Source organism: Corvus hawaiiensis, chromosome 2 (genome assembly GCF_020740725.1).
Source record: "Corvus hawaiiensis isolate bCorHaw1 chromosome 2, bCorHaw1.pri.cur, whole genome shotgun sequence".
NCBI classification, from domain to species: Eukaryota; Metazoa; Chordata; class Aves; order Passeriformes; family Corvidae; genus Corvus; species Corvus hawaiiensis.
The window spans coordinates 92,575,126-92,591,589 of NC_063214.1; the positions used below are offsets into that span (position 1 = coordinate 92,575,126).

Genomic DNA, 16,464 nt, shown 5'->3' on the forward strand with positions numbered 1-16,464 from the left:
CCTGCCCATGGGAGGGAGGTTGGCACTAGATGGTCTTTAAGGTCCTTTCCAACCCAAATCATTCTGTGATTCTATGAATTAGGAAGACTAGGGATTGCCATCCCTATTCTAAGAGAAGACTGTGGAGATACTTACAGCTTTTTACCAGCTAGGCTCATAGTTCAGTGCCTTAGAAAGCCTCGGGCAGCCTAGAGAGGTAGCACGGGCAATCCAGCATTTCAGTAGCTCTAAAAGCGGCGATAGTAGCTGCAAAGCTGATACCACCAGTAGAAGCAAAGAGGGAGAAATACAGCTTTTGGTTGCCAATTCCTGCAATTAGAAGCTTCCAAATAGAAACAGAGACAAGATGTTCGCAGAAAAGGTGCAAGCCAAAGAGGGCGGGCCCCCCTCTTGGTCCTTTCTTTTATTCGGAGAAGGGGAAAGGGGAGGACTGGGGGCGGACCCGGGGTGACCGGCCAATCAGACACTGCTAAAGAGTTTGAGTTACATTTGGGTTTTGCCCGCGCTTGGAACAAAGGGGTTCAGAGCACATGGCAGAGGCAAGTGTCTTGGGGAGGGGGAAGGGAAGCTCGGAACAGGCAGCAACAGAAGACCTTTGTTTCCAACATTTTTTTCTGGATTGTTTCACTTCTTTCTTCCATAGGTATTCTCAAACCCAACAAATGTTTCAAAGTTTGGAAGTGCAGACTTCCAGCAGCAGCTCTCCAATCGTACTGATGGGACAAGCAGTGTTAAACCAATCGTTCACCACTAGCCCTCCTTCCCAGCCATCCTCTTTGCCACCTATGCAACTCCAGCACCAACAGCATCAGCAACAACGCTACCTGCAGGTAGGACAAAGAGGATGAGGTATAAAGTGTACACACAGAGTAATAAGGTGAGTGGACTCTGCAAATGGAGCCCCAGGTTTCTGCTGGAGCCTGATCCTGGCAGAAATGTCCATTTAAGAGATTCTGACATGTGACACACTGCTACAGTGCCCTGTACCAGTACAGCAAGGGAGCAGTGGGAACAGTCAGAATATTTAAAAGGAAATTACTAATTCTGGACATTTGAAAGCATAATCAGATTATCTTGGATATATTAAAGTTTATTTCTAGCTGGAGAAAATCAATGCCTTAGGATTTGTTCTGTACTCTTTATTCAGTATAAAATTTGCTTAGTTTACAAGTCGAAAGATGATTTTTAATTACCAGCATCAATATAAAATAGATCTGGATCAGATATCTGGATCCCTTCAGGAAACTAACATATTTTTTCAACCCCACAAGGCAAAGAAGATAAAGTGGAGCACGTTGCCTGGAAGAACCAGGTGATTTGAAGATGTAAAAATACTTATTTTTTGACCTAATTCAACACATACTAAAGCAAAGGGGGAAAATGAGGTGTCTCTGTATTAGTTCAACAGGAGCTGAACTGAGTCTATAAAACCTGGTCACATATCCACTGGCATCACTGAAAGAGTATAACCAACCTCAAATGATTAAACTCTTGTTATTGAAATGAAATCCTTATCATAGGCAAGAATTAATGAAAAAAAGTATGGCAGATACTGTTTCCAATAAAGGATCTGCAAAATTCACATCAACTTCAACACTGCAAGGTTACACCCTACTGTAAGCTCACGAAAAGGAAGGGCTGGAGGGGACAGCATGAGGCACGTTAGGATCCTGTTTCATTTCTGCCATCCATCCGTGTCATTTCTGACATGTTCACCCACCCGGTTCCTAAACAGGCTTTTCAGGATAACCTGCAAATCCCAGGCAGTGCATTCCCGTGAGAAAACCTTCTCAATGCCTAATTGGAATGTTCTTTGTTGCAATTTATGTCCATTCCTTCTAGCATTAGTTAAGCTAACCTCATCCCAAACTGCTCCAGAAATAAAAGCCAGAAAACCAGTAGTATTTTTAAGCATCCTGTACACTGAGGACAAAGAGCATTAACATGTGAAAGAATCAAACACTGTGATAAATTTTATTTTATCTGTAGGTGCAAACACCAAGTTCTTTGCACAATGAACAACCCGATTCTTTGCTCCTGCCATCTTACTCACCACAGCAAGGAAATATTGGGTATCATCAGACACAGCAGCAGCAACAACAACAACAACTAACATCAAGAAGAAGGAATAGTTTGTCAGAATCATCAAATTTACCACAGCCACTGCGATAGAGTCCCACCAGCACAATCAATACACGATTAGCTTTAACCAATGGGCACATGGGGCAGAAGAGAATGACTGTACTTACTGTTCTGGCTTTTGCACAAGCATTTCTTTCCAAGCTCTATGACAGAAGTATGCCCAGAGCGCAGACTGCCACAGACAGTGCATTCACGGCACACTGGCTTCCGTTTGCGCTGTGTCGTGAGCACAGGATGTACTGACAGAGCAAAATAAAAAGGAGCACTATCCTGTGCAGCTTCCATCACCACTGGGTGCATAGGAAGAGGCGTTCAATCCCGGCGTGTCACTCTGGAAGCCATCTGGCAATTCAAAAGACTGTCGACAGACTCATGAGGTACTTGGCCTTCACTGTTTCAGTTCTTCTTTTGTGTATGAAAAGCACTGCGTCAAAGGTCTATTGAGGAGAGAACAAGAGATTATTTTTATTATGATTATTGTTATTATTTTGCACAACTGCACAGAGGACAAAACCTAGGCACTTTCTGTAAAGAGAAGTTTGTTTCTTTATTCTTGTGGCCAAATTAGCACATCCAATGGAGGAGAAAGTCCAGCCATTGGTGAAGATGGTCTACAGCTCATAACCCTTGATTTAGAATCTGAAAAGTATTATGCAGCTTACCCTAACTGTTCTTCATTAGTAAAAACCAACCAACCAAAAAAGAAAACCCACACTGGACTGTTTCCTACATGAATTGTGATTGCAAAGGAGAACTCAAATTGTAAGCACAATCATGCAACTCTCCAATAGTACAACATGAATCCTTCTTCAGCCTAAACTCACCCACTCCAAGTCTCTGAGAAATATGCACTGTGTTTTGGCCCACTGACTCGGGATGCTGCAGACTATTACATATCTCTTTCATTATAACATTTAGGATTAAATTTTCCTTTGGAGGGAAAAAAAGAAAATGCACTTTTCGCTTTTTTTGTATGTTTTCCGTTGATATGTTTCTAAGAAAGATTTTATGTAATTATTAAATAAAAAGTAGTGTATTGTACAGCTGTTGTAATAATGACCTATTTCTATATAAAATAAAATTATATGGAATTATGTGGAAATTATTTTGTATATGAAATATCAACTCATTTCACAAGTATAAAGATTGTGCTTGTGCTTTTTTGTGAGTGGGTATTTTGTAATAAACTAATGAATTAGAAATGTTTTTGTGAAGGGAACTACTGTTTCATGCTATATACAACTCAAACTATTATTTTTTCCATTTAATGATGGACACTTGTCTTTATTTGTAGAATAAAATAAAATAGCCAAAAGGCTTTATTGCAGGAGTTGCACACATTTTCCTGTGACTGTCGAACTATGTGATTCACTTTAGACTTTTAATCTTAGCCACAGACTTGAATGGTGTTTGGCACCCAGTTAGCAAAACCAAGTATTATCCCTTGGAATTTTTGTCATGGCATAGACACTGAGAATGAAAGCTCAGGAAGTTGTATTAGCTGCAAGTGAAGACAGCTCATTTTAAGCACCTTTAAAACTTTGAGCACCTTTAAAGACCTCAGGCAGCTTTGTACTTCCAACCAAAGAGTTCTATATTAGCACAAAACAGATCTGTGACTCAGCACACACCAGGGTTTTGACCCATGTCCAACTTCAGTGTTTTAAGACACCGCTGTCCTGAGTTTTGGGACACATCTCTTCTGGAATACTCACCCTGTAGACAGTCGAGTTTCCACTTTAGCATCCTCGTGCAGACTCCTTTTCACATTAAATTCAAACTGACTACAGGATGGAGCAGCCAAGGTACAGGTTTGCTTTCCCTCTGCAGACAGGGAGAACCTCCAACACAGATGGAGGTGGGTAACAAGCACAAGAATGTGTTCATTCCCCTCAGTAAGACTGAAAGGGGATGGCTCTCAGGGCAGCTTGCAGCCACTGGAGCCAGCATTAGCTTCAACAAAGTGCACACATGGCCTTCCCTCCCTTGAGTATCAAGGATCACATCAGCAGGGCCCACATGTTCTGGTTTATATGCCATAGGGGAACAATGGAGATAACTGGGCTGGGAGCTGGAAGTTGTGAAAGTAAGCTCTCATGGAAATGAAAAAAAGCTTATTTGCCCTGAGTTCTGAAAAAGCTAGAAGTGTCCTAAAGAAAATCCATTGACAAAATTACCCTGATGATTCAATTGCAAGACTGGGTGGTAGCACTGATGGGTGCATGTGTATTTCAGTCCATACAATCCGTCATTGGGAGAGGATTGAGGGAATCAAGTATCTGGTCTCTAAGAAAGTGTTTTTACTGCTACCTTTAGGTACCAGGGTGAATTAGCCTGCTCATCCCTTTAAATTCTTGTGTTCAGTGAAGCAAGAGTGACCCCACCAGATGAAGATTAGAAAGCTAAACTTGAAGGTTTCACATAATGTCTGAAGGAACCTCTCTCTTTTCATTAACTACAGACAAACCTAAGCAAAGGCCAGTTGGCTAAGACAGAGGCTAACTTCATAAACCCCAGCCACTCCTGGGAAAGGAGGGGACAAATCTGTAAGCCCAAAGTTCATGCAGGAAGAGGTAATGAAGGAATAAGAGCACCTCAGAGGAAATACTTGTGGAAGTAGCAGTTGATGGATCTCTACTATGACAGAAGATACAGGAAGGGAAAATTCCTTTAAGAATTTGTTCTACTCTCAGGGATTATAAACCCACATGTCTCCCAGTTGCCAGTGGTATGTCCAAACCAAACTCAGCCTTGGAGCAAACACAAACACTTTCTAAAACCAGTGGCACTGTAAGCTTTTAACAGGGAGATGCTGTAGATAGGGTAGGGTTGCCTTCTAAGCTGGTTTAATACATTGTTTGGAAGGATACAGAGAGCTCACAAGAGCAGATTTATGTCAATACCTAGTTTTTCATGCTTTCCCCATACACACATTCCGGTTTGGGATTATTGCCCTTGTTCTCTGTTGCACACACAAGGCAACGCCAGTCCTCACAGAGCTGGGGTGTTCTAGTTCATGATAGCCAACACCCAGCTTGTTCCAACATAATCCCTTAGGTTTTCCGGGCAGGTGAGATGGTTACATCAGGCTACTGCCCCACGTCGGGATGCCTCGGTTCTGTCTCGGGAACAAGAGCTCCAGATCTGCGGGAGGCAAAATGCTTCTTGGAAGCACCAGTGCGCCAAGCCGAGCTCCCCACACACCACTCCAAGGAAAAGAGAGACCCTACAGAGGGAGCGGGCGGGCGGGCACTGAACATCCCCGGTCCGGGCACACACTGACACCGCTCCCAGTGAACATTCCTGGTCCGGGCACACACTGACACCGCTCCCAGGGAACATCCCCGGTCCGGGCAAACACTGACACCGCTCCCAGTGAACATTCCTGGTCCGGGCACACACTGACACCGCTCCCAGTGAACATCCTCGGTCCGGGCACACACTGACACCGCTCCCAGGGAACATCCCCGGTCCGGGCACCCACTGACACCGCTCCCAGTGAACATTCCTGGTCCGGGCACATACTGACACCGCTCCCAGTGAACATTCCTGGTCCGGGCACACCCAGACACCGCTCCCAGGGAACATTCCCGGTCCGGGCACCCACTGACACCGCTCCCAGAGAACACCCCCCGTCCGGGCACACACTGACATCGCTCCCAGTGAACATTCCCGGTCCGGGCACACCCAGACACCGCTCCCAGGGAACATTCCCGGTCCGGGCACACCCAGACACCGCTCCCAGTGAACATCCCGGGTCCGGCACACACTGACACCGTCCCAAAGACCATCCCCGGTCCGGGCACACACTGACACCGCTCCCAGGGAACATTCCCGGTCCGGGCACACACTGACACCGCTCCCAGTGAACATCCCGGGTCCGGCACACACTGACACCGCTCCCAAAGACCATCCCGGGTCCGGGCACACGCTGACACCGCCCCCAAGGCAGCCCCGCCCGCCGCCGGCGCAGTCGCCTCTCAGCCTCATCCCGGAAGAGCTCCTGTTTCCCAGCGTGCCGCGCGCGCTCCTTTCCGGCCTGAGCCCGGGCAGGGTGAGTGTGGGCGCGGGTTTGTCCCGCAGAATCCGCCTCCATCCTCCGCGGAGACCCCGCAGCGCGGCGGGAACGCGGCCCGGCCCGGCAAGGGGGGCGGCCCGGCAAGGGAGGCACCGCGTGGGATCTCCCGGCGCGTCCGCGTTTGGCGGGAATGGGGCCCGTGTTCTGCCCTCCCCAGGCCCGGGGAGGCCTGCGGGACTCACGGGACGGGGATACGGCCCGTGCTGTTGCCCCCCCCCGTGCTGTTGCCCCTGGGAGGAGCCGCTTTGGCACCGTCGTGTTCATTCCGGGGCGGGCTGAGCTGCCCTCCTGGGTCGCCTTGCGGAAGGAGGGGGTTTGGGGCTGGCCAGGAGGCCGGTGTTAATGCGAGGTGGTCGAAGAGTCTCAGATGTGCTTCCTGCTCCTCTCAGGGAGATGGAAGTAAAGCATCTGTGATGCTGGAAGGTTGCTGCGTGAAGCCCGCGACTAGTGCGACCCCGGGGGTTAATTAAGCTTAGGTTTAGGTTTCTGAATGTGGGAGTTGTGCGGTTTGTAAGGGGCTGGGGACGGCGGGAGGGAAGGGGACGGGGAAGGTCCGAGGTCTGCGTTTGATGTGTGCACGGTGCCTTTCAGGGTCGCTGAGATGGCTCCCGCAAAGAAAGGCGGCGAGAAGAAAAAGGGCCGCTCTGCCATCAACGAGGTAGTAACTCGGGAATACACCATCAACATTCACAAGCGGATCCATGGCGTGTAAGTTCTTCTATCAGTGAAATTCGCCTTCTGTGAAGAGGCATTTGGAAGTGGGTTCAGTACGTTTTAAAGGGCAGAGAAGGGCTGTCCTTACAGCATGGTGTTTGTGGTCCCTTGTGCCTCGGTTGTGTCCCGAGGCAGCAGTTCTGTACCTGTGCAACGCCAGACTTGGCTTGTGGCTGTCAGGAACAAGCCTGCTTCTGTGATTGTGAGTGTTCCAGAACTTAAATTGAAGTTAGGTTGATTTACTTCTGTGCACAAGTTGTCGTTCTTTCCCAAGCAAGTGCTTAAACTTCAGGCCACCGAGAACATTTCAGAAATTTAATACTGCTGTAATCAAATGGTTGGCTTCATGTTTAACACGAAATTGTGTGAGGTGTAAACTGGGATATGATTTGGGTTAAAGGATATTTGTTGTGTGTAGGTAAGAGTAGCTTTTTAATCAACCGAATGCTGAACCTCATGAAACTGTTGTGGAGAAGTGCTTCAGAAGAAACTGCATTGCCCTTGAATTCTGAGTATGCCTGTAGTCACATGGAAGACACCATCCAAATCCAAACAATTGGTGCAGTGGCTAAAGTTAACATGGGATAGGAGAGAAATGAGGCAGTGGAGTATTGCAAAACCGTGGCTGAGAATGGGAGATAGTGGTACTCTTCAAATGGCATTAAGATGTTCTGGCCTTGCGTATTGATTGGCAGTTCAGTCTGTTTTAATGCTGATGATCATGATGTCCACTTTTCTTTTGGGGCATGATATGCTAGAGCTGAAATGCTTTTTATTTAGCACATTTCTAGCACAAAGTATTAACAGCAGCATACACATAGTATAACTGAATATAACCCACTGTGGGACCTCGGGCACTACTGGCACAGCCTCGTGTCACAGTGTGGGTGTAATTACATATGGCAAAATGCTCATGGTGCAGCTCTTACTTCTGTTGTGAATGCCCAGTCCTGCAGGATCTGGCCATAATGGGCATGAGACTGGGGGAAAAAAACAGTTCTCATGGTGGTATTGGTGCAGTCCTGATAGCATGAAAGAAAGCAACCATCAAGTACTGTTCAGCAAAAGCTGATACTGAGAATAACATCAATTTTGTTCTTCTGCTGTTTATTTCAATACTGATACAGTTCAGTCATGTTTATGTTATTATCATTGCACTGCTTTTCTCATAGGGCTTTTATTCAGAGTGTCTGTGAAACTTCTGATCTCTTCAGTGTTACTGAGATATTGAAACTTGTTGACATTAAAATGAAGGCTTAAGATCCAGGAGATCTTGTGATTGCAAAATTTTACTGAAAATATTCTACCTAAGTATAAGTGGTTTCTATTAAAAGTTACCAGCTGCCTGACAGGGTAAAGGTCCAGTTGTGCTGGTACAGCTGTTAGTCTGCTCTTTAACACAATGCTTTGGGTTGTATGGAGAACACATGCAACGAGTGTCTAGTGCTGACAGTGTCCTGAAGTTAAAGAAGTGACTCTTGTGTTTGTCCCAGGGGCTTCAAGAAGCGAGCACCACGCGCTCTCAAGGAAATCCGTAAATTTGCGATGAAGGAGATGGGTACTCCTGATGTTCGCATTGATACCAGACTGAACAAAGCGGTCTGGGCTAAAGGAATAAGGTGGGTTTTTGCAGTTTTCCTTACTGGGTGAGGAAGGACACCAAGGATTGGGAAAAAACTATATACTTCTTGCAGTGTTTGCATTTTCTTTGCAAATGCTTCCTTCTTGCGGTATATGCACCAACCTAATCTTTCTGTCACCTCTGTGTTCGGTCAGCTTTCCTGGGGTATTTGTAACAGAGCTTTGGTAAACTCTGGGATTAAAAGAACTTCCTTCTACTTCTAATAAGAATAAAGCAAAAGAAGGAATGCAAGTTTGGGGGTGGAGGGCAGGGAAGAGAAAGGATTGGGATATTGTAATACTGTAGTACCTTGATCCCTGTTGTTGCAGACAGTTTTTATAAACCTGAGCTTTTAGTGATACCTACAGTCCCAGGCTGTGTGTGGGATATGTCTAGTGTATCTGAACAGGATTAGGTTTTGAAGCATGCTGAACTGATAAATGCTGCACAAAAGAAGGTGTGTTTTAAACAGGGCTATTAATCTTTTCTTGTAAGTACAAATAAATAAGTCGTTTGGGGACCAAAAACTACAACTTCTGTTAAATCACTGCTACAAAGCAGCTGATTTGACATATGTAAAGATGGTCCAAAAGAACTCCTGTGAGGAGTGGGACCTCTTAAACTCTAAAAAAAGGTTGACTGATCTGGATTGCTGCTTTGAGAGATGCACTGGATACCCATGGATTTAAACAATATCTTCTGGGAACTGGGTCCGTAAGTCTAGTCTATGACGTACATAGAATGCTTTGCCTGGCATTATGTTTCCCACCTTTCCTTCAAAAAGCAGAGTGGGAGGATGAGACCGAGTTACTGGGTCTTACAGGCAGGGGTTCTCTGTCCTCCCTGTTAAACTGCCCAGTATGTAAGGAGTGAAGAAGTAGCAATGTAACCAGGAGACAACATAACTCCAGAGCTTCGTAGGGAGGCTGCTAACCAAGACTCTTCCTCATGTTAACTGGTAAATGTGAAGTCTGTGGAGCAAGGAGTCATCATATCTGTCTTTCCAGTGTGAGTGCAGTTTTTACTAGTTAAAAAACATAATGTATGCAAAGTAAAATACCTTCCTCTGGAAGGATCAGCAGAGGCTAAAATCACTATGTTGCCTGGTAAGATAGTGATCTACATAAAGTAGTGAAAAATGCTTTTGACTTTGACAAGAAGGGAGTAAAGGAAAGCAAGTTCCTGTGTCTTAAATTTCTATGTCCACTGCTCTTGAAAAGGTACAGCAGGGAGGAGGAAGTTCCTTCAGATTTCTGTGGAGCATAGTCTGAGCAGGAGTTTCCTAAAATCTTGAGTTCCTCTGAGGTGGCAGGTTATGTGAAAAACGGTGTGGAAAAAAAAATTTGTGCCATCCTTCAACAGTGTATTTTGGGCATTATTGGGTGAGAACACTAAGCTATTACAAACAAAATCATCTGAACAATTTAGTTGTTATTAGGAAGAAATGATGATCAGTTTTGTGCCCGTAAGTAAGACCTAGGTTCAGGCCTGATGCTCACTATAATTTCCACGATTTCTGGCATAAAGATTAGGCAATACTCTGACTTTTGACAGAGTCCTTGGGCTTTCAAGGTAGATTGTTGGGGTTTTTCCTCACTATCTTACATTGTAGTAAGAAGTGCTTGTTAGTAACAGCTGCTTGCTGGTCATGTTCACTTGCTGATCATCTTCATGATGTATTTCCTCAGTAGTGGACTGATGATGCACTTCTGACTTTATGCTCCTACTGGATTATGAATTCATCTTACTCAAGGCTCAGTTAAATTTTACCTTCTAACTTTAATAAAACCAAACCAAACAAAAAAAAAAATAGCTCCTCTAAGGCAAACAGTACAGTCTCTTAAAGTACAAGATTTTGCTCTTGCTATGATGCTGAGAAAGAACTTTCCTATGAATTCACGGGTTTCAATACAGACTTCACTGAAAATTAATCTGCCATCTTAATTTTAGGAATGTTCCTTACCGTATCCGCGTGCGTTTGTCCAGAAAGCGCAATGAGGATGAGGATTCACCCAACAAGCTGTACACTCTGGTTACCTACGTACCAGTCACAACATTCAAAGGTAAGGAAGGTTCCATGCATCTCCCATGCCGTGTTTGAACAAGAAGCAAAGCAGGACAGCTCCTCCTGCATTGCAAAATTCAGGTGAAAAGCACACTGCAAGAGTGAAACCACTGGCTTAACTGTAGAGAACAGAGCTGCTGGTTTGCCTGCTCCATATGAAAAAAAAAGTACAGAATTTAGTGAAATGATCATGTAAATTTTGAGAGATTGAAAAACACTGGCCATTGTTGTTAGGGTAGTTCTAAGGTTTGTTTTCCCATGTAAAGCCTATTCTCTGATGTCAAAAGCTCAGGCAGGTTGAGCCCTTTCTGCTTGTCATCTGAGAAAAAAAATTCCATAACTACAAGTTAAGTTTTTGTTTTAACGTTTGGAGAAATACTTGCCTATATAGTTTGCTCTTCCAGAAGCAAGATAGCAAACTAGCCTTGAAACAGTAGGTGTACTTCCTTGGGAAGTCTTCCATATATATATAACAGGTGGTGATGAAATGTCTTGTTTTGCAGGTCTACAGACAGTCAATGTGGATGAAAATTAAACAGATTTTCATTACAATAAAAAGATAAAAAGAAAATATATTCTTAAGTTGCTGTTTTTATTGTCCAGTCTGTTCAGGCTCTCAACTGTGAAGCATTGAGTTGGAACAGGTACCAGCCTTTTAAAGTATCTTGCTTTCTTTGAATTTGAACACAATGGTGTAATTTTCTTAATTAAAGATACACTAGACTTATGTTACATGTGAATGGAATAAGGAGATTCAAATGTTCTTTGTGGGTCCTGGTAGGTTTGTTTTGTTCTGGGTATTTTGTTCTGGTATGTAATGACCCTTTACACAGGTATTTTAAGTTAAGGCCAAGTTTGTTTAAAAACAAATCAAGAAAAACTCATCCAAAACTGATAGATCAATATTTCATGTATGTAATCTCATGTGAATGATGTGCCACACTGGCCTCTTAGGCAGACTCAGTGGGCTTCTCCCAGAGCAGCTCTGTGTGCTACATGGAAACGGGGTTCCAATTAGTGAAATAATTGTGATCATGCTACCTCAGGGTATTTGTTTAATGCACTAGGGACTAAAGGCACTTAGCTTCCCCAAATCAGTGAATACTGTCAATGCCAGTCTTGTAAAAAAGGGTTTATTGAAAAGTGCATGTTTTCACAGACCTATATGAGAAGCACAGTCCATGTACACTTAACATTTCAGCAAGACATAAAAATTGGAATACAATCAAATATATTAAAATAGTTTCAATTACCAGCATTGAAACAGTTTTCAGTATTAGTGCAAAAAAAGGCAACCAAAACAAACTGTGGACAGCAGATGAGAAGTGTTTTCCCCTGCTTAAAAAAAATAGACAACTGGAGCCAGCCTCTGTTCTCCCAGTGCGGAAGAGAGCTTCAGTGTCTTCACACTGTAGACAGATGTTTCCTTTTACATTCAAAACAAGAACATAATAAGTCAATGGCACAAAACAAACCTACACACCCTTTTAGCTTTTAAAGCTCTTGAACTGAAAACCACAGACCAACAAATTGTTTACCAGAAGTCCACTGCTAACTGAAAGCCTTTTACAGTATGTCCTTTGGCATAATTTCAGTGCATTTCATTTTTGAGATGTTTGCTGCTACTGCGTGCTTGGTTTTGCATGTTCACTCCGTGACTGGCAGCTCAGTCCATTTGTTCTGAGACTGTATTGATTTAGCTTTGCATTCTCAAGCTTTGGTTTCAGTTCTAAGGGTTTTTCAAAGAAGTTAACTAATGATTGTTCAGTCAAGAGGGAGGCTAAAATATGTTCAAAAGAGACAGTCCAGTCCCCCTCAGTCGCAGGTGAAGGTTGAGAGTCTTTGTGAGGGGTCTTCACAGTGTCAGTAAAAACAGCATCCTGGTCTGAAGTGGAGGCCTCGGGCTGTAAGTCCTCGGTGAACTCATCTGATCCACTCCCCAGGCTGATGCTCCTTTGTCCTACTTCTCCAATCTGAAGTAACAGTGTGGTCACAGTGGCAATGGCTTGATACAAATCATTCTCCTCTGGATCTTCATGAAACATGCTATACAACGTTTTGCAGAACTGAATGAACTCCCTCTGTAAAGGATGAAAAACCAGCATCAAAGTCCTGAACAGCCATGCTAAGGATCACTGCAGGAGTCAGGTGCAGCCCGGTAGTGCAAAGGCAGGTGGAATGCTGTGTACATTTATATGCTCTTCTATAACTTCTGCCTGCTTTTAAAAACGTTAGTGAAAGGATTTCAACCCCCACTGCTGCTAGGAAACCTTGTGCTGAAATCAAACAGGGAAGAGGGCAGTGAAGTATTTTGGTGCCCTGATGAAGGAAATCAGGACATGCCAGACGATCTAAGGGCAAGTGAGATACAAGGCAAGGGATAATCCATTACTGGTGTCTGCCACACAGCAAGTTACAACCGAAGTAGCCATCTACAGGCCTGCAGGCAAACTTCCCTTCTGCTGTTTCTCTCCCCTCTTTCCCCAGCTGTTCTAAAAAAATTCTGAGATCTTCCCTGCCCAGCCCCTTTCTGTCTCTCCCTTGCTCACCCATCACAGATTATTATCAGGCTAGAGAGGATGTTTCCATATATCCTGTAATGAAAGTCGTGAGCCCTCAGTGAAATGACGCCTTTATGAGATCATGAGCCTCTGCAGAGCTGACAGAGTAGGTACATGCCACCAGTTCAAAACTTTATTTAGCAACAGGAGCACAGAAGGGATTCTGGGGGCAGTCCCATCTTTCTTTGCGTGTCTGTACATTTGTTTTATTAATATGGAGCCCTTTTCTCTCCAGTAGATTTCCTTATGCCAACAACACAGAAAGCTAATGGCATTAGAAAACAGATGGTAAGATTGTTACAGCCTTCAGCTGTTCTCCTGCAGTTCAAGTGTTTGGCTAGGACAGGGCAAGTTCCAGGTGTGGTGTACTAAGAAGCTACTGGTTTGGTGCAGCGGAGATATGAGAAGATGGAACAACAATGTACATTCCTGGGAATTCTTGGGCTTGGGAGGAGGAGGGCTTTTTCCAGCCTACATAAGCCTGTTTGCTTGCATCTTCTGCTGCAGGTGAGAGTGAATCTGAAATTCTATTCCCCAGCCAGTCTGAGCAGAGGGAACTGCTAGGAAGGTAGTTTTTAAAAAGTAAAAGTTTTTAAACACCTGCTCCCTGGATCAGAGGACCCCAATCCTCAGTACCTGAAGGACTGAATATAAGTTCAGGCTGAAGTCATACTTCATGACAGAGCCAAACTTTTATTCAATCATTTCGAGTACACTTCTTTAAAACAGTACGGCCGCTAAGGTACATACCTGGCTCATTTTTGGCAATTCCTTTTCATTTTTAGTATCCTTTTCTTTGGCTAGATCCTTCAGCATCTGCTTCAACTGCTTTTGGTAATCTACTGCATCACCTTTTTTGGAGCAGACATAAAAAGGAGAATTCATTTTCAAGTCACTGGAGTAAATCTGTATTTCAAAATAAACCCCAGAGAGCAGAGATAATATGGCACGGATCAAAAGTGGAAAGCTGGTTATCTCATATGCACTCGCATTAGAGAAGCAGTCTGGACATACCATTTGATTTTCCAATGACCAGTGGTCTTGATGTTGACAGCAAAGGATTCTTTAATGGTGACTGGCTGTCTCGTTCGTTTTCTGTGAGAGCTATCAAAAAAAAAAAGTGACAAATTTAATCCTTTGAATTCTGCATGATGTTTTTTTATTTTTGTATTTGAAGAAAGTGAAGTAATTGTGCAAAAATGTTTTGTAAACACTTTTAGGTACTTTTATTTCATTAAATCATACTGTAAAATTATGTTACTGTAAGACTGGTGCTGCAGTTGGAAGCTTGCCAAGAACTGCACATTTTAATTAAAAACTTTGCAGAGGAACTACCACAGAATTTTGTCACCTAATCCAAACTGGATCAAGATATACAAGGACATCTCTACTGTACATGGAGTACAAGCCATTCAGAAACATTATTTCAGTTCATATTTTGTCTGGAAGTAACCATATAATTGGCTGCAAAAGATCTCTGAATGCAACAGATATGTGAGCTTCAACATTGTAATCTATAAATTCCATCCAAAAAGGTTCCATTTGTCATCAATGGAATAATTTGTAGAATGCAGTAAGCGCAACTACAAATGCACATCCTGTATGCTCGCAGTTGGAAGGAAGCAAGATGGGGTTCCTCATTAAGCAGCTTTTTCCCAAAAGCAAGAGATTTTTTGGGGAAAGTGAGGTATTCATAACCTTTCAGATTTCTTACCCGGTGGGATATGCAGCTTGTATAGTAACTTTATCTTTTCGTTCATTTCTCCATTATACATAACATCTACAAAGAAAGAACAAGAAGGAAGTAAACCAGAGCATTTACTTCCACAGTTTAAAATAAATCAAGCATCTCTCTGTGCACAGGGGATAATTCTTTACATGGACAATCAACATATGGCCAGTGTATTACTTTAGGTTGTGCCTGTCAACAAGGAACTGCAGGTGACAGCCATCTGTTTTGGTCTTTGTTCTTCTAAAATAGACTGTGACCACCTAGTCCTATGGAGCTTCAGCATCATTTAAAAATACCAAGGAGGATGGCAGGCAATCTAGTAAAGGCTGTTTGCTGCCACAGATTTACAGAAATGTGAGAGGGGAAAGACAGAAAATGTAGGGGACATCATATTCTTAGTATTTCTCCCCCTTCAGCCCTTACTGCTGTTCTGTAGAGTAAGCCCAATGGAGATAACTATTTCACATGTAATATAATTCACACTTTCAATGACCAGTAAAAATTAGATTCTAAACTTTGAAATGCACTCAAATACTGTGAGAACTTTGAATTTAAAGTTGTATCCCTCTAAGAATCAACACTAAATAAAAAGAGAATACAGGGTGCCTTAGTGTTCACATAAAAAAGTCTAAAAATCCAAAGTGGCAAGAACACAAAACCATGGCTTTTTACTGAAGCTTTGAATGTTGATTCAGTTTTTTCCACTTGAGGTCAGGCAACAGTTGAGATATGGCACTTTCTCTTCAGACAGATTTTGGACAGGCAGTCTCACCTATTAGGACAGCTGGTGGCCTCAAGACCAACCCTGGCACAGCCCTCAGTCACTGCAGGCCAGATTGTTTTTGTTCTGCTTACTGTCAACATGTAAGGCAGGCAGCAGTCAGCTGTGTAAGGTTAAGTCTTCAAGAAGCAGTTTCAAAGAGGTACACTGAGATTTCAGAGGTATACTCAGAGCAACAACTGGGTAGAGAGGATTTCCTAGCATTCTGTGCAGACCCAAGTGTCATTTTTAATTCACACAAGATTTTCAACAAAATTATTGTCTGAGAAATCAAATATTCTAACACCATATTCAGTCATGTCCTTAGGCTGTCTTTTAAATCAAATTTCAGGTGATTGGAACACAAAAACATCAGTAAAGGTCACTGATATGGATAATTACAAGCCCTAAAAACCATCCTCTCTGCCTGTCAGGTGGCATTTTAACACTGCTGTTTCCCCCCCGTGCCACCCCCTGCTCTGCCCCCTACCCAGCCCACAGTGAGCCGATACCCAAGCAGCTGGCGAGCCCCTTGAACTCGATGAGCCGGTCCCTGTTCTCATCCAGGAGGCGGAAGGTCCTGTGGGCAAGGAGGTCGGTGTGCTCCCCGCAGGTCCAGGGCGAGAGCAGCCGGTAGAGGCTGGCGAACTGCTGGGCGTCGATGCGGTACTGCTCGGCGTACGGCCGCCTGGGATCATGGCGCTCCGACACCACGCTCGTGCTTTCCCAGTAGCACCTGATTAAATGCTCCCTCTAGGAGAAATCGGAGACAGGACAGCGGTTGTTGGGGG

General features: G+C 43.9%; 3 protein-coding genes across 5 annotated transcripts in view; 2 read left to right on the forward strand and 1 right to left on the reverse strand.

Annotated features, from left to right (window-relative positions):
- NPAS2 (neuronal PAS domain protein 2) overlaps positions 1-3,480 on the forward strand; it is a 109,771-nt gene extending 106,291 nt beyond the window's left edge. Inside the window, exons 20-21 of the mRNA XM_048325798.1 lie at positions 644-830; positions 1,990-3,480. Of these exons, the coding sequence (XP_048181755.1) occupies positions 644-830; positions 1,990-2,172 (370 nt within the window). The 3' untranslated portion in view covers positions 2,173-3,480. The remainder of the gene's footprint in view (positions 1-643; positions 831-1,989) is intronic.
- Positions 3,481-6,099: 2,619 nt separating this feature from the next.
- On the forward strand, positions 6,100-11,195 carry RPL31 (ribosomal protein L31). The gene is made up of 5 exons (XM_048325818.1): positions 6,100-6,196; positions 6,812-6,928; positions 8,428-8,553; positions 10,506-10,618; positions 11,124-11,195. The coding sequence occupies exons 2-5, from the start codon at positions 6,822-6,824 to the stop codon at positions 11,153-11,155; spliced, it is 378 nt and encodes a 125-aa protein (XP_048181775.1). The 5' UTR covers positions 6,100-6,196; positions 6,812-6,821; the 3' UTR covers positions 11,156-11,195.
- A 542-nt stretch (positions 11,196-11,737) lies between these two features.
- Positions 11,738-16,464, reverse strand: part of TBC1D8 (TBC1 domain family member 8) — a 48,574-nt gene continuing 43,847 nt past the window's right edge. For all 3 annotated transcript variants that reach the window (XM_048325765.1, XM_048325776.1, XM_048325785.1), the window contains 5 exons: positions 16,186-16,426; positions 14,896-14,961; positions 14,196-14,285; positions 13,932-14,032; positions 11,738-12,701 (listed from right to left, as the gene is read on the reverse strand). In XM_048325765.1, the coding sequence (XP_048181722.1) occupies positions 12,243-12,701; positions 13,932-14,032; positions 14,196-14,285; positions 14,896-14,961; positions 16,186-16,426 (957 nt within the window). In that variant the 3' untranslated portion in view covers positions 11,738-12,242. The remainder of the gene's footprint in view (positions 12,702-13,931; positions 14,033-14,195; positions 14,286-14,895; positions 14,962-16,185; positions 16,427-16,464) is intronic.